The sequence below is a fragment of the Ciconia boyciana genome, chromosome 6, assembly GCF_034638445.1.
Source record: "Ciconia boyciana chromosome 6, ASM3463844v1, whole genome shotgun sequence".
Lineage (NCBI taxonomy): Eukaryota > Metazoa > Chordata > Aves > Ciconiiformes > Ciconiidae > Ciconia > Ciconia boyciana.
In genome coordinates, this window is record NC_132939.1 from 46,967,251 (window position 1) to 46,988,402 (window position 21,152).

The 21,152-nt window shown below is 49.7% G+C and overlaps 3 protein-coding genes across 3 annotated transcripts; 1 reads left to right on the forward strand and 2 right to left on the reverse strand.

Annotated features, from left to right (window-relative positions):
• Positions 1-314: 314 nt before the first annotated feature.
• Positions 315-8,045, reverse strand: TMED8 (transmembrane p24 trafficking protein family member 8). Its single transcript, XM_072864154.1, has 6 exons — positions 7,739-8,045; positions 6,287-6,365; positions 3,567-3,696; positions 2,486-2,627; positions 1,908-2,207; positions 315-901 (listed from the first exon to the last, which is right to left on the reverse strand). Exons 1-6 carry the CDS (start codon positions 7,836-7,838, stop codon positions 684-686), a joined length of 969 nt encoding a protein of 322 aa, XP_072720255.1. The 5' UTR covers positions 7,839-8,045; the 3' UTR covers positions 315-683.
• Positions 8,046-8,116: 71 nt separating this feature from the next.
• On the forward strand, positions 8,117-16,088 carry SAMD15 (sterile alpha motif domain containing 15). Its single transcript, XM_072864155.1, has 3 exons — positions 8,117-8,396; positions 8,573-8,671; positions 11,126-16,088. The coding sequence occupies exons 1-3, from the start codon at positions 8,121-8,123 to the stop codon at positions 11,390-11,392; spliced, it is 642 nt and encodes a 213-aa protein (XP_072720256.1). The 5' UTR covers positions 8,117-8,120; the 3' UTR covers positions 11,393-16,088.
• On the reverse strand, positions 12,360-20,930 carry NOXRED1 (NADP dependent oxidoreductase domain containing 1). Its single transcript, XM_072865487.1, is given in 7 exon segments — positions 12,360-12,376; positions 12,510-12,686; positions 13,563-13,687; positions 15,091-15,271; positions 16,352-16,524; positions 17,535-17,742; positions 20,915-20,930. Coding segments are annotated over 7 exon segments (897 nt in total).
• Between the last annotated feature and the right edge of the window lie 222 nt (positions 20,931-21,152).

Below are 21,152 nucleotides of genomic sequence, written 5' to 3' on the forward strand. Positions count from 1 at the left end.
CTGATGGACTTCTAGGTGTGCACCCTCCCCCCACCCCCTGTTCAAACACATGCTGTGACTGCTGTTTGGGGCCCGCCTGTTGTAGCATGGCCTAGCCACTGCCGCACGGGCTGCCGCTGGCCAGCTGCACCCCCACCCACACGAGTGAAGGAAGCCTTGGCTGCTGGTGACATGTAGCGGTGGTAGGTGATGAGATTATCAGCGGCTAGGTGACAAGCCAGCTGTGCTTTTGGCTCACTGCAGCTGACAGCTGCCCTCTAGTGATGCAGATGCAGCAGGAGAGTCAGAAAAGATATTCACAAAATAGCAACAGATCAAGAATATTTTCACTTCATTTCATACCAACGCAACAGATCGAAACCACGACCACCTGAACCTGGCCTCTGGGCATTTACCGGCTGTGACATGAAGGCCCAGCCCGATGTCTGCACACAGCAGACCTCCCGAAGTTTTACAGAAAGAGCAGCTGCCTGTGGACAACCAGGCAGTCACAACTACCTTTCTCCACTGGGACAGCAGGGAAGGAGGGTGTGGGGAGAAACCAGTTAGTCTCTGAAGAGGAGCCAGCAGAATTGTGCCTTGGTTCTGTCACACAGCAGTGCCCATCAGGCGGTACCAGGGCTGGGTGGCAGCCTGCTACACTCACCATTACCTGCCTGCCGTCCCTGCCCCTTCCCATTTCTTCAGCTAGTGTAATAGACATGAAAGAACAGAGTCTTATTGCGGAGGAGAGAGTACGAATTATCAAATTTCAGCAGGTAGATGCCCTCGCCTGGGTACTCGTGACTGCCTGCCTGCACCTCCCGATGGCTGTTCCTCCGATACACAGGCATGATCTCTCCGTAGCGGTTCCGCAGATAGCTTTTGGAGCCCCTTTCCACGTCACCAACAGGGGCAAGTCCTGAATGAGAGAGGGGAGACAGGTAAGTAGGCCAGAGCCAGTTAAGCCACTAGGTAATCCAGAAAAAGATCAATAAGACCAGAATGCAGCAGAGGCATGCAGATATATGGAAGGCTAACTATGACAGCATTACCCACAGCGTCTGCTCTGTCCTTTCTGCAAATAATACCCACAGAGTCTAGCTTTCCTTATCATGGCAAAGGACATGCCAAGAACCAGTTCTCTTGGGAATACTGATGGGACAGTATCCACTTGCCTGACAGCCTGGTCTCATCTCCCTGGACTTACCTTTTAGACACCTCATGGCTTTTATACAACAGTGGTCCAGTGATATAGACTTGAAGCAAAAGAAAGGCAGGAAAGCTCTTAGCTATAACCTCACTGTGTTTATGTCCTCAATTAACTTATCCAAGAGGATTCCTTATACAGGAACTTAGCCCTCTTTGGAGAGCCTGCAAAATTAATTTCAGACACCAATCCTCCAGCTACACTGGTCACACATACACTGAAGCCACAGAACAGGCAACATCGCTGTGTGTTTCACAAGTACAAATACATACGTAGCAATCCTCTCAAATGCAGTCAGCAGGAGCTACTGATGTACTGGGGGGGGGAAACAATCAAACAAAAAAAACCCCCAAAACAAAACCTTTTTACTCCTACTCACCACCAGAGATTTCTCAGCCCGAGAGGCTAAGAAAAACACTCAAGTTAAAATTTCAGACCCTAATCTTTTTATCAGCTAGAAGTTGAGCACGTGAATTCTGATTTTATTTTTCAATGTGTTCAGTTCTAAGAACGCTCTTGGAGAAGGACAGCCATTGACATACGCTGAAGCCGGAAGGGCTAAATGCTGTCTCATCACAGGCTAACCAAGAACCCAAAAAGCTGCAGATAACAAGTGGGCTGAGTAAACAAAGTAGATGGAAATTACAGCATCTGATGGTCACTCTCAGCAGCATGGCAACAAACACCACAAATTAACCCTTATAAGCTCTGCACTAACCTTCAATTTCCTCCTCCTCCTCTTCATCCTCCTCATCACTGGATTCGCTGACCTGAACAGTAATGGCAGTGCTAGTAACCGTGGTCCAGTCAAAATAGACTCCAAACCCAATGTCGTAGTCATCTGTAGCAAACTCCCAGCAAATGCATTTCCCATCAGGATGGGTTGGCACGCGGACTGTCACCACCTCGCCTCGCTTCACCACCATCCGGCCATTCTTCTCCTTTCCCATCTTGGCTTTGAATTCCTTCGTCTTCTCGGTGGTCCACACGGTGGGTGGAGCCAGAGGGGGAGGCTGAGCTGAGACAAGGGAAAAGATCATGGGCTCATCTGACTTTTCACTACTGGCAAACTGTTATCTGAAAACAGTGAAGCTATTTCTGATAAGGCTTTTGCATTCTGGAGCCTGCTCCCAGAAGCCTTGGATGTGAAGTTTTCCCACTCGCTAGCCAGGAGCCCAAATTTCCAGCAGGAATTCCAGAATTGTCCAGGAATCTCCAGGACAGCCTCTGCTCTTCTCTAGCCAGGGCAGGCACTTAAAAAGTGGCCCCAACAAACGTTTTCTTTTCAGGACTCACCTTTCCTCTGGTCCCCCAGGAGGTCTGCAGTCTCCAGCTCAGCTGAAAGGATATCCACAGCACCAGTGTGATCTGACTGAATCATTACTATATCCCCTGGTCCTTGAGGTAAATGGTAGTTGCTTATCCGAACAACAGCTTCCTGCACAAAGCACATAAGAAACATTGTCACAAAGACCATTGTGGTAAGAAAGTCCCCAGCTGGATTTAAAAGAACTCATTAGTAATTCAGAAATCTTTCTGAAGCCAAGTCAGACCCTGCAGAAGTTTCTATTAGTTAAAAAGAACTGGCTGGCTCCAAGACACCTCTCTGCATTATTTCCCCCACAGCACCAAAGTGGTGAACTTTGAAGTCAAATGCTGTGTTAGTCTCACAAATTACACACCCCCTGGCCTCCCTGGGCAGGCACATCTTTGCATCTGCCTCAGAGTGAATTGTCACCTCTCAACAAAGCAACAGCCTTACAGATTTATCTGACTACTCTTGGAAAGAGTTCCCAAGACACAATCTCTCTAGGGAGAGCCTTTCAGCTCTGTGTGCATCTAGACTACAGCCACAATCAAACTGTCATTTGCTGCGTCCTAGTGAAAAGTCCACCTGCTTCACTAGGGCCAGCCCTCTCTCCTCATATATGCAAACTCACAGCTCCTGAGCTGCATGCCACTTGCACAGGTTTTCCCGACTGTATCTGTAATGCAAACGAATTGGCTGCTCACCAAAAGAAACAAAAGACAGCAGAGTGACTTTCAGTTCCCTCTTCCATAAATCTGCAAGAAGGGAATACCCAGAAGCCTCACACAAGAGGCAGAAGGTGAGAATAACCTTGAAGCCTTAGCAAGCCAAAAACTGCAAGGAAGCGAGAACTAGCTGAAGACACAAGAGGGATTTCACAAATCAGATCGATAACGTTTACCTCCCATTAAAATATAGAAAAAATATAACCAAATCTATGTTAATACTACTTTTGTCTTAACACAACCCTTAAAGCCTCAGTCCCACAGCCATAAGCACAGCAGTAGGGTGGAAGAACTATTGCTGCACCTCTGTCCTTGCTTTCAGACATAAGAAACACCCACCTACCTCTTTGAGGGACTGGATTTGGTCAGGCAGCTTCTCTTCTAGTTCAGCCACTTCCTGGTCCTCCAAAGTGCCAGCTTCTTCCTTTGAATCCTCTGTCGCGCCCACACTCAGAAGCGACCCAGTCTGTGACCTTTCGGAGGAAGAGCGCACTACAATTCAGCACTTGCACCCAGGGCACAGCCTGCAGAGGAATCACTCTGCTCTGGAACTCGAATTCAAATGGACTGAAGGGAACAAGCTTCTGTGGTCAGCACCTGCCAACTGCACAAAGAGCCCTTTGCACGCCAGTCCTGCCCTCATCTCCACATGACTATCTTCTATATGAGCCAGAAGGAGCAACTTCAGTGAGATACTCCATGTTTACCATCCTTTACACAGCAGTAATTCACTGCACTTGCCCCACAGCGTAGGACATCTGCATATTCCATCAGAGGTCAACTGGATCAGTGAGAGGATTCAGAGCAGTTTTGACAGCCATCTTGAAAATGCCCTCTATTTAAGTGGCCCATTATGCCTTTCCTATTAGCAATCCCAAGAGATACAGGGAGCACCCAGCTGTCTCTGCCATATTCAAATACACTGCACAGACAAGCAAGCCGTAAGACATACAACGGCAGCACAATAATAGCAAAGAGGTCCAAGTACTGCACTGTGACAGGAGGAGATGGACATGTTAGAACAAAAAGAAAGGTACATAGCAGGAAACGAATGGGCAAGAAAGGAAACATCTTTGGCGTTCATTCTCTGTTGAGGGTTTTCTTCTAAGTTATGTTAAAAAATGCTGCATGTTGCCTATAGCTGAAAAGAGTTATAATCCCAAATTAATTCAGAAGGATACCAGAAGAGCCTCCTCCGTCATACTCTCAGATACTATGTGAAACTTCCATGAGAAGCAACCTAGTCTTTAATAAGAATAGAAACAGTTGCCCTTTTGAAAAGCAAAGCCTTCTCACAGCACTATAAAATCAATGTCAACTGCCTTGTTCTAAAGGATCAGAAACATGAGAACACAGCAGTAATGGAAAATATGTGCATTTCCTCAAATGTCTCCTTTCAGAAGTGAGAAATATTCTCATTAGCAAGGGAGCAGACTATCAATAGTGTGGAATAGTTTAAAAAATTTTTAAAAACCCATACACAACTCAATTTAGACACATTCCTTGCTGCATCCATAGAGAAGACTAGAGCAGGGCAAACGTGGCTTTTGTTTCCAAATCTTTACTCCTATGGGGGTACAGATTTTATCCAGAAATAAAGCCATTTCTTACTTAAATTCTCTCAACAGTGTGATTTCCTTTCCTAGAAATGGCATGATAGACCAGAAGGTCTGTAAGAACAACTCAAATGAGCTGAATACCAGGATACACAAAATGGCAGCAGATGGACAATATAAGAAAAGAAGGGACACTTGGAGAGGACTATTTTTTAAAGAACTACTCCCACAGTGATCTGTAACAATTTCTCTGGCAGCCCAGGACAAATTTGGACTTCTATGCTATCGTTTTCCAGCCCAATTGCTTTTAGCTTGGCAGTTGCATGATCACACCTAGAAGGGCTATTTGGTCACTTGCTACCATGGGTGCACACATCTGCTCAAAAGGCTCTCCATCAACATAGGAGCTAACTGCTTGGGAATTTTTTCTTCCAGACACCACTGAAGCCCAAGAGTCTCACTGAAAGATTAGGAAGAGCTACACAAGCTTTATAAGCAGATTTACAAAGACCAAGTTCAGCTGACTCCTCCTCATGCAACCCTTTTGGACCACCCCTGTCCCTTTCAAAGGAGATCTAACTTAGACAAATGTATCAGGTAACATCCACAAGTATCCAGCATCTACTTTGGCCATTTTGCTCACAGTCTATATTAATCTTTTCAAAGGAAATCAGAGGACGTAATAAAGAGATGGAGGAACATGTGTTTGGAGTCAAGAAAGCTGATACAGATGTCATTAGCATCAAGCCAAGACGGCATCAAATTGCTGTTTAAGTAGAGTGTTTTGCTGCTTTTTTTTCTGGAATTTTTTTTTCCCCTCTTTTTCAATGAGATTGTGGTTTATCTACTGTCTGATGTAATTAACTCACACATTTCTGAAATTGTATCCTCTGCAACAAATGTATGATGGCAAATAAAACTCCACAGCATACTGTATTAGTGCTTGTAACTAATGCAATGACTCAGCTGCAAGCACCACATGCCCAACAGATAATAACAAGCCAAACATCTGATAACAAGGTCGATCAGCAGCATTAATGAAGGAGTGACACAGAAAACAAAGGGTGAAGAAAAAACCCAAAACATTATCAACAAAACTGTAAAAGGTGTTTTCTTGTTCAGCTTCCACCAGAATTATAGACAGTGGGAATGCTTAATCATTAAAGTATCCTTCAGACAGGATAGAGAAAATTTCCTGCTGAAAGTTTATTGGCTCTTACAGCGGTCTACAAAAACTTGCAGGGTTCCTTCCAAGCTGAATGATTCTGTGATTTGAATAGCTGATCCATGAACTACACTTCATCATTTCATAAGCTTTAGAACAACCTTAAGCCTGTAAGAACAGCCCCTCCTATACTGATTCTGGTATATACTGTCCTAAAGCAGACAATTCAGTCTCCAGTCCCTTCTCCACCTGCACAGAATCAACTGCCAATATGGAGGAGGTCACAGGGGTGAAACAGACTGTCATGCATGTGGGCCACAATACACAAAAAGATTTTCCTACCCGCTCTGTGAAGTACTGGACTCCAAAGAATCAACCAGCTGATCTGCAGGCTCCGTCCTTTGGGCCGAGTCTTCATTTTCTAACAACAAACAGAATATATGGAGAGAAGGTGAAATAAATTTCAGTCTTTAGAATACCAGACAGGAAGAAAAACTACAGCCAGCACTCAAATGTTGACAAGGTCACATGGCTGTGGAACAAAGAGCTGTGCCAACCAGTTTTTCACGTTATGAGCTGTAGCTAGCACCTTGCAGACAAAGATTTTTAATTGTCTAACCCTAGGAAAGGGAGAACAAAAACCCATGCATGTTATTGGTGCAGAAGCGCTCTCAGAAGCGGGGTTCATTCAGGAACCACGAATCCTAGCTTTAGAAGGACAGAACAAAGCCAAATATAATCATGTAAAAAACTGGGCTGACAAAGCCCTGGAAAAAGCAATCATGCAGTGGTTCCCACAGGGCACTGACGAGATGGAAATTCCTAGGTCACTGCTAAAAGGACTGTCTATAAAGATGGTTCCTGGTTTCCCCCGAGTCTCCTGAACTCTGGGAAAGCTCTGTCCCCACACAACTGCAGTACACGCTCCACAGCCCCACTGACTGATCGCATTAAGGCCGTGAACTGGGCATAGACAAGTTCTAGCTTTTGCAGCTCTCTGCAGCCTTACAGCCGCTGGCCGTTTCGAGGAGTCAGTTCGGAGCTGGGAGGCACCTCCAGCCCACGGCCATACCGCACCAGGCCCCCAGCCCACGGCAGAGACCGCATGGCGGGGGTAGTCCAGCTCCCGGCTAGACGGGGCTTCTTTCACCGGGGAAAGCACCCTGTCTCTAATAAATCTCCATCGATCCTCGCTCTTTCCACTGCAGGGAAGAAACGCCGGGAACTGTTGCTGTAGTTCCAGGCGCTCGAGCGGCCGGGGAGCCCAGCGGCCGAGGAGCCGACCCGCGGGACGCAGCAGCGGTGCGGGTCCTCCCTGAGCGCCGGTGCCAGCTGCAGAAGGGGACGCCGAGACATCCCAGCCTGCCCCTTTCCCCCAGCAGCCAACCCACCCCGAACAGCAAATGTCAGCCAGGGACTAATGCCATGCCCGATGCGGCTCTTCGCAAGGGGAACCGCATTTTCATGGAAGCAAACGGCCACCGTGGAAATGAGGCTTCTCCGGGAGAAACGAGGAAACCCACCACGGAAAGGAAACTCACAGCATTCTCCCTGGCCGTAAGGCCAACGCTAAAATACGCGCCCCCGGGCCTGCCGCCTCCCCGCCGGCAGCCGCTCCGGCACTGCCCGGCAGCCCACGGGCGGCCCGCCCCGCCGCCGAGGGGGTTCCTCCTCAGGGACGCCGGCCGGGCTGCAAGCGCTCGCCGCCCCCGGTAGGGAAGCGCGCGGGCGGGGAGCCGCTCCCGCTACCCGCCGCGGCCATCCCGGCCGCCCCCTCCCCTGCCGCGCCCGTACCTGAGGGGACCTGGGGCGCGGGGCCGCCGCGGCCGCCCGGCGCCCCGGCGGCCGGGGGCTCGAAGCGGGAGCCGGCGGCGGCGGCCAGCACGTCCGACATGGGCAGGGCTGAGCGGGCGGCCAGCGCGCGCGGAGCCGGAGGCGGCAGCCCGCCGCGGCGGAAAGAGCCGAGCGGGGCCGAAGCGCTGCGGCCGCCGCCGGCGGAAACACCCGAGTGGGGGAACGGCAAGAGCCGAGCGGGTGCGCGTCAGCCAGGCAGGAGCGAGAGGGTGGTGCCTCGGTGCTCATCCCTCAGACTCCCCCCTCGACAACGCAGCCGATCAAGCACTAGTTCCGCAGGACCACCAGGCGCGGGACGCAGGCGGCTTTGTAGGCTGACAGCATGGAGGGCGTGGCGGAAGGGAAAACGGGGTGCACCTCCAGGAAGTGGCGGTTGCCATGGGAAGGGGGGCCCGGAAGGACGCGTTACCGTGGCGGCCTGCGGGCGGCGCCTATGGAGCCGAGTCCGGGGCCCGCGGGGCCGGGGGCGGCCGAGGGGCTGGAGCCTGAGCCCGAGCCCGAGGGCGCGGGGGGCCCGCGGTCCGCCTGCCCCTTCCTGGCCTGGAGCGCCGCGGAGGTGGCCGAGTGGGTGGTGCAGCTCGGCTTCCCCCAGTACGAGGTGCGGGGCTGCCGGCCCGGGCGGGAAGCCCCCTCCCTCACCGCCGCCTGAACCGGTGGCCCTGCACTCTGTGTGTGTGTGAGCGTGTGCGTGCGTGTGAGCGGCGGGGGGGGGGGGCGGTAGTGGCCGCGGGCGACCCGCGGCCCTCCTGCCTTTCCCTCCGCTTCCCTGCGCAGGAGTGCTTCAGGGCCAACGGCATCACCGGCCGCCGCCTCATCCTCGCGAACTGCTCCAGCCTGCCCGCCATGGGCGTCACGGACTTCGGCCACATGCAGGTGCGGCCGGCTGCGGGTCCCGGAGCTCCCTCCTCGGCCCCTTGGAGCCCAGCTCTGACCCTTAGCAAGCAAGCTAAGCTAGGCCTGTCCGCCCAGGCAGATTGCTTATTCAAAGAGTGAGCCGGCAACTGGACAACCAAATTTGTTCAGCCAAACAGTTATATTTCTTGAGTCTTTTCAGGTATAAATTCTCACCCGGCTGGAGATTGCAGGCTTCCTCTCTGGGACACCATAAGTGCTTCAGAAGTGCTTAGCCTTTCTTTAAGCCTATGTTGCTCCTCTTGCCCATGAAACTGCTTAGCAAGATGCATGTGCCTGTCTTAGATATCTGTCAGAATTTCTTTCCAGTAATTTTCCACTTACTGATTTGTAGAACTTCTAAAAATCTAGTCTGATTTAACCTGCAGCAATTGAGCCACCGATCTCAAGCAGCAGCAGGGCAGCTCATTATTACTTCCTTGTTTTACACTTTGCTGAACACAAACAGCATTTTATAAACATGTAATTGTCTGGTCGTTTTCCTTTCAAACCTACATCTTTTCTTTAACAAACACTGGTAGTTAAGCTAACTAGACTGAAGTTTGGGGCTACAGTCTGGCCTTCCAAAGCTTCCTGAAGGTTCAGAAAATAAGCAAGTTGACTTAAATTTCATTCCCCTCCTTCCCCTCCCTGATGGAAACCACAGAGGGACTTGGGGCTGCATTTACAGAGGCAAATCATTTGTTTTGCATCATGATTTAAAGTTGCTTTCCCCAGAGGACACAAGGTAGAAGTTCAGATAACCAGGAAGAGAGAAAAATCTTTATGCTCCAACAACTAGAGTATGAACACTGTTTGTTTTATTCTGGAACACCATAAAGCAATTTCACCACAGTTCTGGCTGGCTGCACAATCTCAACTGTGTTTGAAATGAAATATGCCACCAAAAATATTGACTAGTACCATGACTTTGCCTGTTGGTTGGAGGAGAAGGCATCAGATTACAATGTGTAGTGTTTCAGACAGCAGCCCTTCAAGAGTATTTCTAGTACAAGCAGATACAGCCCTTATAGTCATTTGCACTTACCAAAGATGGCAAGAATTTTATAGGCTTTGTAAGCCTCACCCTCACATTGGGATACAGGGAGTATGGATGGTGGTAGTTTAACTGCTGAGAAACACTAAGCTACAGGTTAGAGATATCAGCTGTAACCCATTCTTCCTCCTGTGGAAACTGAAATTCCTCAGGGCTAGGATAAGCAATAGCCACCATACTGCAGCAAGCTTGAAAATGAGGCTTTCTCTGTAATGTTTTCCAAAGCTTGCAAGTGAATTGGGAACATCTCCCAGACTTCAATGGAACCTAGATGTTCTTGAAGATCATGCCCTATCCTGCCAGTTATTTGTGTTTTAGAGAACTTTACTCTGATAGAATCCAAGTGTGCAGAGTTCTGAGCAGGATGTGGCCCTTTGGGTCTTTCAGGAAGTGTGCACTAGAGCAGGTGCAAAGTTAAGGCCATAATCCTGGGCTCATCAGCTTCCCAACAAGAAATATCAGTGAAAGGCTGTGAACAGTCAAAACCGAGATAGTTACTATAGAAATAAATGTGATAGCATCAGCTCAGTGAGATAGAACCTTTTTGCAATTTAAGGGAAATGGCAGTTTGGGAGAGAACTACACAGTGAATTATGTGGAAGCTACGCAGCATGGACGAGTGAAGTTACTGCTGGTTTTAATTCCACTGTACTTGTATTTTAAATATCAAAACCACCGAAGATACTAGTTCGGTGTTCTTCTGATATCACGCAAAGTAGGGTACTGCTCTTCCGAGTCAAGCCAAAGTTGGGGGAAGGTTTTGAGCAAATGCTGTGAAAGATCAGTAAAACCTTGTGAATTGTATTTTGAAGCTTCAGTCAAATTGTCAAATTAGACAGTTACATTCTCAGAAGTGACTTCAAAAATAATGGCAAGGCTCTGTTCCTGACAGTTCCAGTGACCTGACAGTTCCAGGCCCAGCTGGCTCAGACAGCCAGTCACCCATCATTTTCTTAATGAGCAATATGGCTTATTGGTTTAATTAGTTTTTACACCTCTTCTGTGTATAGACTCTGTTGTTGACAACATAACTTAGCAAACAACAATGTTTTTGCATTAGGCAGAATAGACTCCAGCTCATTCACCCATAACTTCTTTGTTCTGCAAGTGCAAAGAGGAAAGCAGACCTATTTGTGCCACTAAGAGACCAGAGGTGATGCCGTGCCCCACAGTAAATCTGTAGAATGAGTGGTCTGCTCTGCTTTTCCAATGTCACACGGGGCTCATGGGTTCAGATCCCTCTCAAGGTGCAGCTTCAAGTGTGAAACTGTTCCAAAATTCAGAAATTCAGTTCTTTTTCCTGCTGCTCTGACAGAATGAATGGTATTAGCTGTTGCCCTGTGAAATGAGAATTTCTGGTATTTTGTCTTGTATTTCAGGAGATTTCACAACACGTGCGAGAGTTGCTGGGGATTGAGGAGCCTCTCTTCAACAGATCCATTGCCCTCCCATACAGAGACAACACGGGTCTCTTCCTGGAGCGAAAGTCCCGATCAGGAAAGAAAGCAGATGCCCTCACTTTCTCACAGTTTATCCAAGAAGCAGGACTGGAGCCCTATACTACAGTTCCTTCTTTGCAACAAGCCCAGACTGGGGTAGAAGCAGATGATCTCCCTGTATCGCAGGGCACCCAGAGGCAGGATTAGAGACTCACACTGCACTTCCACCTTTGTAAGAAGCCCAGCAGGGACAGCAGAATATACGCTTATTACCTTGCAGTTTGTCCAAGGAGGTACAGTTCCACGTGCTCCCAATTATAGAAAAAGCTATTGCAGCTCTTAGCCATTTGATGACAGCAAACACATCCCCACATTGGCTCTTTTCTGCAATCCTTCATTTGCTTCCAGGAACTAAGTGAAGCAGAAGCTATAAATCAGACTGTACCACTGTCTGTCTTTAACTTCTGCTTCACAGTAGATTAAAATGACCAAAAGCCAATCACAGACATATTTTAATTACAAGTGATTGATAACAACTTCCTTGCAGCTCAAGTGAATAGGTTTCTCCCAGGCTTTAGTCTCTGCAGACTGGGCTCACTGTAAAGCCCAGATATAAGATAAATGGCTTATACAATAACTTATATACAGGTGTGGTGCCAGCAGCTGTCGGCAATCATAATTAAGTGAGGGGCCTAGTTACAACATGCAGAACTAATCCTTGGCCTCACCACAGAAATAATTTCCTGTGAGGCAAAACCAGGCAGTGGTTTATCATAGTAAACAGTACTGAAACACGTGATAGATGACGGCAGGAAGTATAAGAGAATACTGTAAGCTGAACTAGAGAATTTAGGGAATAAAAAATGCTTTGTCCTGGTGGATTTGGACAGAATATCCAGTTACCTCCTTTTTCCTTGAAAGAAGTATCACGTAGTCTGTGGTGGTGGTGGTAGGTCGCATTATCACCAGTAAGAAAGTATGAATAAGTGCTGATTAAAGCCTAGCTCAACAGAAAGAGTGCTCCTGACTACATCTTTACTATTTTGTCTGGCATCAATGGCTTCCTTGAGATCCCCAAGGGAAAAAAAAAAAAAGAAGACTGGGCCCAATCCTCTTTAGTTATTTACACCAAAGCTGTACCCACTACAAAATAACTCTAATTTGGTTTTGTAATTCAGTTTTCTATTGAAACTGCAACAGAAACCCAGTGAAACTGAAGCAGTTTGTAGGCCAAGATGACTGTGTAATAAGCAAATTCAGACCAAAATAAAGCAAGACTCAGGCAGCCAGGGAGAAGCGGTGGTCTTGTTAGTGTTAGGTTTACGGTTGGACTCGATGATCTTAAAGGTCTTTTCCAACCTGTGCGATTCTGTGATTCTGTGAAAGCAGAGGTCGCTGAGTAATTTCAGTGCCTTCTGGTGAGGCAGGCTCTGCCACGTCCTGCTGTTCAGGGCTGCACAGAAAATGGCCACCAGCCATTCAACATTGACTCTTATCTTCCCTGCAGGACGAACAAAATCAAATGTCAATTACCATTGTGCACACAGGTGTGAAGAGATATTCTCATCTCCCACTCCTGTGAAGAATTGCACTGGCAATCAATCAGAGCTGGTTTATTTGAAACCTCTGGTCTGGGATCATTTTAGGTGAGGGATGCTGAAATTAACAGTAACAAGTCTAGTATAGCTTGTATTTTCTGTAGCTCATTCTCGTCGAGTAAACAGGAGTCCTTTACAGGCTGCATATAAAGTCATATAACCATTCGGCCCTCATGGAGTGATTAGCACTGTAGCTGCTGTAAGAGCATTCAGCAATGCAAGAATTAGAAGTGCATGCAGAAGCGTATAATGAAATTGCGATGGACAGAGGTAGCAGCCGGCATAGAAACAGCACGTCCATGGAAACAGAAGTTGAGCCTGAAGGAAGGGAAAAAAGGTTTTGGACCATGTTCTTGCTCAGAAAGTATACCTCAGCTCCTGCTCACTGATTTAGCCTCAGAGCTACTATTGTCTCATGAAGGGAAATGCTAGCCCTTTAGAAACTGGTGGCAGGTACGTGGAAGGCAGTGCTCCTGAAAGAAAGGGTGACCCCCGCGACGCTGATCAGAGAAACTGGTGAAGGAGGCACGTACTGCCTCGTTTTGCCCATCCACTTCTCGTGCATGACTACCCCCTTCCATGCACGCCATTTCCACTCCAGCTTTAGCTGTACAGTGGCAGGATTTCTCTAGGAGGGTTTTCTTCCCCACGCTGCACTCCCAACTAACAAAGTTATCGCCAGCCCAGACCCAGCCTGGAATCCTACAGGCAGGGGAACCACCGAGCGCAACTCCTCGGAAGAACTGCTACCAAGTGTAAGCAAAAAAGAGAGCTTCTACCTCGGGAACTGCAGGGGCACCTTGCCTGGGACTGTCCCCTTCGCCCCCACCCATCGACAGGCTCCCGGCCAGAGCGCTGGCACTGCGGCCTCACGATGGCACTGTAGCAAAGGACTTGCTTCAACCTGAAAGCGGAGGCAGCCGGGCGGACCGGGACGGGACCGGGACGGGACCGGGACGGGCGGACCGAGGGCAGAGGATGCTCCCGCAGAGCCCGGGCTGCGCTGCGGCGAGCGGGTGCCCGGAGCCGGCGGTGGCCGCACAGCGCGGGTGGGATCGTGGGGTTTTAAGATCCTGCGTGAGGGAAACTCGGAGGAAGCCGCAGGGAATATCGCACTGCACCATCCATGGCTGAGTCAACAGTTGCCGGGATTCATCCCATTAGCGTTTCTTATAACGACCCCTTTCCAATCGCCATCTTAACCCACTAGAAAGGGTCTTCCTATTTGATGGACTCTCGTTGCCTTGCGTTAAAGTTAATCCATGGGTCTTAACACTGCCAATGGAGAGACAGCCACAGTAGGATTGTGAATTTTGCCATGTAGTGGTCTGTCTAAAAAAAAAAAGGGGGTGTGGTGTGTAAAAATCATCCCTTGCACTTTCTCCCCCCGTGCACATAGGTCGTATCACAACTGCAGCAGCACAGGAATGTGTCGAGGCCAGGTCCCTCCCCACTGCAGGCAGATTCCCTCAAGCAAGGTCTCTCCTATCTTTTCCTCTCCTCTCCCCTCTCCAGCTGGATCCCCACTATTTGTGTGCCCTCCCTCAGCCCTGCCATCAACAGCCAGCATCACCCAGGTTTAGCTGATGGGGGAGAAACTAGGTGTAGCTGGTAAGGAGGAGGAAGTAGTTACCCTTTGCAGGACCCGCAAACCTTTTACTAGTAAACAGCCTCGCCCATAGCATGAAGAGTAGCATCATGTTTGGACCCTCACCGGTCACCTCAGCAGAAGGCCAGGACTGGCCTGACCACAGGGGCTGGGCACTGCCCAGGGTCAGGAGCAGGGGGTAGAGGTCGTACCCCTGCACTCAGAGCCTTCAGGAGAGCTACAGCAGCAGTTTAAACTGAAACACGATGCACTGGGTTTGCTTTTTCGACCATGGAGACTGTAGGCTGCTGCTTTGCACCTTGTTTCCTGTGCTGTCTCTAACAGGTTATCTTGCAGCAATAATCTGAGGCCCTGGCAGGAGTGGGGTTTCAATGCCAGCATTGTGTTTGATCTGGAGCTCCCATGACTCATGTCCATCATGTTTTCAGGTTTGTAGCCACAAAGTCTACAACTTCTTTTAGACAAACAGAAAGCTGAAACTCTAAAGTGTTCCCATGACTCCAACAGTTGGGGACTTGGGGAAGTGACCAACTGTGACAAGGTTTGCAATGACGTTTCACAATAAAATTGTGAGAGGCAATAAGAGCTGTGCTCCTGCACAGCTCTGGCTCGGCCAGGGCACGCGCACTGTGCTTGCCCCATGAGGTCCCAAACGACGGCAGCACGTCCAGGCTCTGAAATTACGTGGTCCATTTTACCCGAGGAGAAGGATGGTGGTGACAAGGCTGTACACAACACAGGGTTTCTGGATGGCAGGCCAAATGATGGAGCAAATAGACAGCATGTGCAACGGGAGGCAGCAGAGGAGCGCAACATCCGCCCAGGCCACCAGCTGAGCACTGTCGTAAAGGCACGTGAGCCCCTGCTTCTGCAGGTCTGCTGCGATAAGCAAGGAGAAAGGGACTCGAGCCCACAGAACCAGCACAGGTGACTAACCAGCACCTCCAGGCACCGTCAGCGCAGTTACCTGTGCTCTGCTGCATGCCGGTGAAACACAAACCACTGCTCCCAGGCTGGGACCGCTGGCTGCCTGCCCAAAGTGGCACAGAGGGACTTTGGCTGCTGCCCATCACCGTTCCTACATGGCAAAGGGAGCAGTAGAGTGGCACGGAGCAGGCAGCCTCTCTGCTGGGAATAAGCATGCAGAGAGCTCAGCTGCCTGGCCCCAGTTCACACAGGCTGATTTAAAGCCTTTAGCTGAAACAGCCGAGCCTTGGGATCTGGCTAATTTTCAAGATCTATAAAAAGCCATTTAATAATCCCTGCTTCCTCTCTGCCCTGAGATGATTAGAAAGAGGATTTTATTGTTCCAAGCATCTCCCTGGAGGACTGTTCTCCCCACTTGTCTTGTTTTATATAAGAGTTTACAGGGCAGTTGACAGTTTGTATGCAAACAGTTGCTGTAACGCTGCAGGCCGATCTCCTCTCCTGGCTGGGCGTTCAGAGCCCAGCGAGAAGCTTGTCTGCTACAACTGACCCTGCAGCCATGAAACAAGGAGAGGGACGTCTCCATTTCAGCACTGCCGCTCATTTGGGGAGATGTTTTCTCTCTTGGGTAAATATTTAACAGCCTGGAGTCTCAGTCACTGACAAGGCTCTTGGTAAATGATAAGGAGAATTTTGAAGAGCCACAAAAATGGGGGGGACTAAACTAAAATGGGCCTTAAACTAGCCAGCGTTCAAAGAACAGGGTTAATGCCTCCACCACACTCAGATGGGACTGGTAAAAAAAGCAGACTAAATTAATGTTTGGTGGGCAGTGGGTTTCCAGCCAAATAAAGATCTTTTCTACAACAGCATCCTCTGCTTCCCAATAAAAAATTGAGTCTCCATACCTTCAATATTTTTGGCAGAAAAACATTATTTACTGAGTTCTGCCTGAAGTGCTATGAAAAAAGTGCAGTTAAAAGTCCACATAAGTGCAGTCCCACTTCCAGGCCCAGGCTGGGGAGCACTCACCCAGGCTCTCAGGGCGTCTGGTGGAAACACGGATACTGGGGCACGGAGCCCAGCTCAGCGTCAGGAGCGCTCAGGCCAGCTGCTTCCCAAGGTGCCCCCCGCTGATAATCCCAATCTTCAGGCCGTGGCTGTCCCCCAGGGAAGTCGGCAAACCCTTCTCAGTCCCACTCTGCCTGGGGAAGCAGAGAAGCTGGCATCAGCCCAGCATGAGCCACGGTTTCCCCAGACCACACGCGGTCCTACTCCTCCAGGAAGGGTCCCATGCCACATGTCTGGATAGCACATCCCAACCCCACGCCTTGTGTCCAGCCCAACTCACACCCCTGCTCTCCAATGGGATTGCCAGGGAGGCAGAGACTGATGGCTGCAGCCTGGCATGCACACCGTCTGTGGGGCTTGGGGCTAGACCCCAGGGACCATGGGGTCCCCATCCCAAAACACTCCGCCATGCTGAGGCTAACTGGCCACTAGCTGTAAAGCAGCTCAGCAATTAAGAGCCGATACCTGGCAGACACATCAACCCTCACAATGGCCAAGCTCAAGGACAAGTCAGCATGAGGAGCACAGACTAGTGACAGCAGAGGCTGCTGCTGAGAAGGGACATCGGACAGCACATGCTGGTGGAGGACGATTGGCTCATTGTAAATCATACAGACTAGTGGCAGGAACAAGTCACAAGTGTTGGGCACTACAAGGTTTCTGGGATGAAACCCCAATTTGGTGCTAGACACAATCTCCATTCCCTGGTTTCCTCAGGGAAAACTACTCCAAGTGATTTAAGACTGACTGACAGTGAGTTTATACAAATGCAGATGTTCAGTAACCAACAAGTGTGGGTATAAACAGTAGGTGAGTTTTTAACCATGCAGAACCAGATAAAAAGCTAACAAACTGTAGCATTGTGTAGGAATACCTATATAATGCTTAACATCATACAGAGCTGGTGTGAACCATGCAAGAAACTCCCTACAGAGACCAGCCACCTTCCCCAGTCCTCCCAGTGACACGTTCATGCTGTTTAGACCAACACCAGAATGACCAGTGATGTGCCTGTGTCACATTTTGGCTCAGTAAAGATACAGTAATTTGGGAAAAGCTTGGCACGTCAAGGTTTCTCCCTGACATGACTATGTCACCCAGCCAGCACATTTTACCAACAGTGAGGAGCTCACTTCCACCTTACCTGAGGTCGTGGAGAAGCTTGCAGAAGAAGATGGCATGGGCACACACGTTCACTGCCAGCCCCTTGCATCGCCTTGGCAGATGCATCGAGGCCTCCTCACGTTCTACTGCTTCATCAGTCTGAGAGGACTTGAAAGGCTCTGTAATGTCCCACAACTTGGCCCAGAAGGATAAGCATCAGCAGCGAGGATTTAGAAGAGGTACATGGCCTCGACCCACACAGCATCACAGTCCATCCCAGCACCTGCCAGGGTTGTATCTGCAGCATGAGACCCCAGCCCTTCTCAGGGTTTCTTCTTGCTGACACGGGACCTAGAAAAGTGGCTGGTCCCCACATGCAACACAGCCACTGAGAACAAGATGGATCAGTGGACATCTGAACTTGTGCTTTCTCTGATGCTACATTTCTCTATTACACAAGTCCCAGCTGGACTTTAAAGCCCAGCCACCCGCTAGCTGCTGGCACAGCGCTTGGGCCAGACTTCATTGGAGCTGCTCCTGGGCTGGAAGTAATGAGAAAATCAAACCTTCAGCAAGTGGTTCAGTTTTCCAGTTCAAAGCTATTTTTTCATTCACCCTTAGCTTTCCTAGGCCAATGCTGTGCCTCCTGCCGTCCCCAGCTGAGTAGCCTCTCAGCTGCTCCTCCCTGCACATACTTGCTATGAGGTCCCCTTGTCGTGGCACGGTCAGCTCAGCAGTGTGTAGGTGTGGGAACCCTTGTCCAGGACCTGCCTTACTGCTTGAAGAGAGCTGCAGGGATGCTTTCAGGGGGTATGAGGCAATCGTCACAACAACAGAGTGACTATGACTAGCCCAGAAGGCTCTGAAAACCAGAGCAGCTGATTCCCTCCTTTGCTAAGGAGATGGTGTTTCAGCCAGCAAAGGTGCTGGGGGTTTAGAGGTGGCCGGAGCAGCACCTCCCAGCCCTGACTGCTTCAGCAGAGGACAGCTTGGTGCACCATTTAGCTTGACATGAGGCAAATGTACAGTGCTCTTGGCCAGAGCAGGACACTGCTGAGCTATCTGAATTACTTGTGTCCCCTGATGGAACCCAGTGTTTCACAAACCTGCACTGGAGATGAAGAGAGGCAAAAACTGGCCCATTCCCTAAGGTTCTCTGCAGCTTACCCAACTCAGGCACGGCTCCCATGGGGTGAGAGGCACCAACTGGGCTGAAATGCCCTCAGCCAAGCTCATCAGGGACAAAAATGACCCCATGCCCCATCGCAAGCGGTTGGAGTCTTGTCTTGCACTGTTCACCACCTGCAGCCCACTGGTGGCCATGGCACCATAGTCGGCGTGAGGAACAACGGTGGTCTGAATGAGGCCCCCAATTTTCCACCCACTCAGGTTCTGTCCTAGTTCATGTCCCCCGATGGTGTGGCAAGCACCAGCCCTGCCTGCATGGGCAGCGAGCCCAGACCCCTGGGGGAGCCCAGACCCCTGGGGGAGCCCAGCCTGGGCACTGCCGCTGCCACGGCGAGCGGCCGGTTACTGGAGAATTGCACACTGTCATCCGGGGAAGCTGGGAGTGTGGGCTTTTCCAGAGCCACCACAGCATCCCGCAGAGCACAGAAGAAAGCAGAAATCAAACGTGGGGGAGGACTACCTTCACTGCAGCAGTCTGTTTTTTTCTGCTGGGTACAGCTATGCCACCCTGAGAGCCAGCAGCTAGGTTAGCATGAAAAAACTAAGGGGGCAGGGGTTGAACATGTCTCTACACCAGCTCCTGCCCACCTGTGTTCATGGGGAAAAGGTACTCTCAACCAGAAGAAGGTTGGCCTCTCCAGAGGGGGCAGATGGGTTGAATTTCCGAAGGAAGCAAAAAAAAAAAAAGCATTTTGCTACCTTCATGCAAACTCTACCCATGATCTACTTCATCAGCTGGACTGTGCTGCCTAAAAGCAGATACATGCCAAAAGCACACAGGGCCTAGGACAGGTATTAAAGAGGAAACCTGTATCCCACTTAGGTTGTCCCAAAATCATCCACATCAGCTGGGCGATGCCTGCCACTTTGCTAAAAAAAAAAATCCAACCCAAACCACCAGCTCCACAGTAATCTTAGGCTTACTGCTTACATAAACTCCACCCTCCCCAGCCATAGGACACATTTCCCTGGAAATGCTCCTCTTCCTGCCCACACAGAGTAGTCATGGGTAGCCTGGGAGCTGTGGACTCAGAGGAACCCAGGAATAACTGTTGGGGGTCCCAAATGCTGCCTTATAGACAAACGTTCCCTGATGTACCATGCACAATCAATCTGACACACCAGCCACGGTATCCTGGTGCTCTGGAAGGTGCTCACAAAGCTGGTGTCCAGCTTCTAGTATTGGGGTGCAAAGAACAACTAGATCACTAACCCCATTCCGTGTGGCACATCAGCATTTGCTGTTACAAGTGGTCCTGCTTTGCTTGGGACATTGGCAGTGCCAATACCCACAGGTCAGAAGCACTGCATCCTGCAAACTGCGCACGGAGGTCAGGGGATCAGTAGGCATAGCCGGATCACAGCTCCCCTGCTACTGGACTCACACATCTGTATCATTGGTCATACCACAAGAGGGGCATCCAGGACCCATGTTTGGAGAATACAGGCATTAAGATTTATCTTATGGCTTCATCAGATTCCTCCAAGAGTATGTTCACCTTCTCCCGTTGCTCCCTGACATAAATCCCAACCAGTGACACCATTCCAGCTCCTACAACCAAGCAATGTCCTGGCCTGGGGCGTGTGGAGGAGCCTGGCAGCAAACCTTACCCTAGCCAACAGCACCTGGGTTGCCTTAGGATGAATGGTGCCAGCAGGTTAAGGAAGGTGATCCTCTCTAGATCCAGAGTGCCGAGTCCAGTTCTGGGCTCCTCACTGCAAGAGACAGGGACATACTGGAGAGTCCAGCAAAGGGCCACTGAGATGACTAAGGGACTGGAGCATCTCTCATGAGGAGAGGCTAAGAGCTAGGACTGTTCAACCTGGAGAAGGCTCAGGTGGAATCTTATCAATGTGTGTAAGTATCTGATGAGAGGGAATGAAGAAAAGGGACCCAGGTTCTTTTCAGTGGTGCCCAGTGATGACAAGAGGCAGTGGGCACAAACTGAAACTTGATAGTCCATCTGAAGACAAGAAAACACCTTTTTACTGTGAGGGTGGTCAAATTCAGGAACAGTTTGCCCAGAGAAGCTGAGTTGTCTCCAGCTGTGGATACTGAAAACCCAAATAGACACAGTCCTAGTCTGCCTGTTCCAGGTGACCCTGCTTGAGCAGGATTGGACTAGATGATCGAGGTCCCTTCCAACCTAGACAATTCTGTGAGAAAAAAAACAAACACAGAAAAAAATTGAGAGTGCACAGTGCAGGAGGGAGGCTAGAACCCAAACCTACCCTCAGACTGGTACATGGCTACATATAACCTTCACCTTTGTGTGACTACCCCTGTGGCAGAAAACTCTCCTACATTAAAATTAATTCATCTGTACTGATGGCATTGAAGGTGTGAAATAAGGTACTGCTACAAGCAAAGCCACTCCATGAGAAAACACCCTGCATACTCACTTTGTGGGAGTGTTGCTCAGGTTAGGACACAGAGTGACAAAGTGCTCAGTGTGGGAAGGAAATAAAC

What these genes read in the sequence shown, in the direction of transcription:
- TMED8 (XM_072864154.1), bottom strand. Translation starts at nt 7,838, where the DNA reads ATGTCGGACGTGCTGGCCGCCGCCGCCGGCTCCCGCTTCGAGCCCCCG. An exon ending in CCTGGGGGACCAGAGGAAAG is followed by an intron (nt 2,208 to 2,485) that starts GTGAGTCCTGAA and finishes CCCTTGTCTCAG; the next exon opens with CTCAGCCTCCCCCTCTGGCT. An exon ending in GGAGGAGGAGGAAATTGAAG is followed by an intron (nt 902 to 1,907) that starts GTTAGTGCAGAG and finishes TCTCTCATTCAG; the next exon opens with GACTTGCCCCTGTTGGTGAC.
- SAMD15 (XM_072864155.1), top strand. Translation starts at nt 8,121, where the DNA reads ATGGAGGGCGTGGCGGAAGGGAAAACGGGGTGCACCTCCAGGAAGTGG. An exon ending in TCGGCTTCCCCCAGTACGAG is followed by an intron (nt 8,397 to 8,572) that starts GTGCGGGGCTGC and finishes TTCCCTGCGCAG; the next exon opens with GAGTGCTTCAGGGCCAACGG. An exon ending in CGGACTTCGGCCACATGCAG is followed by an intron (nt 8,672 to 11,125) that starts GTGCGGCCGGCT and finishes CTTGTATTTCAG; the next exon opens with GAGATTTCACAACACGTGCG.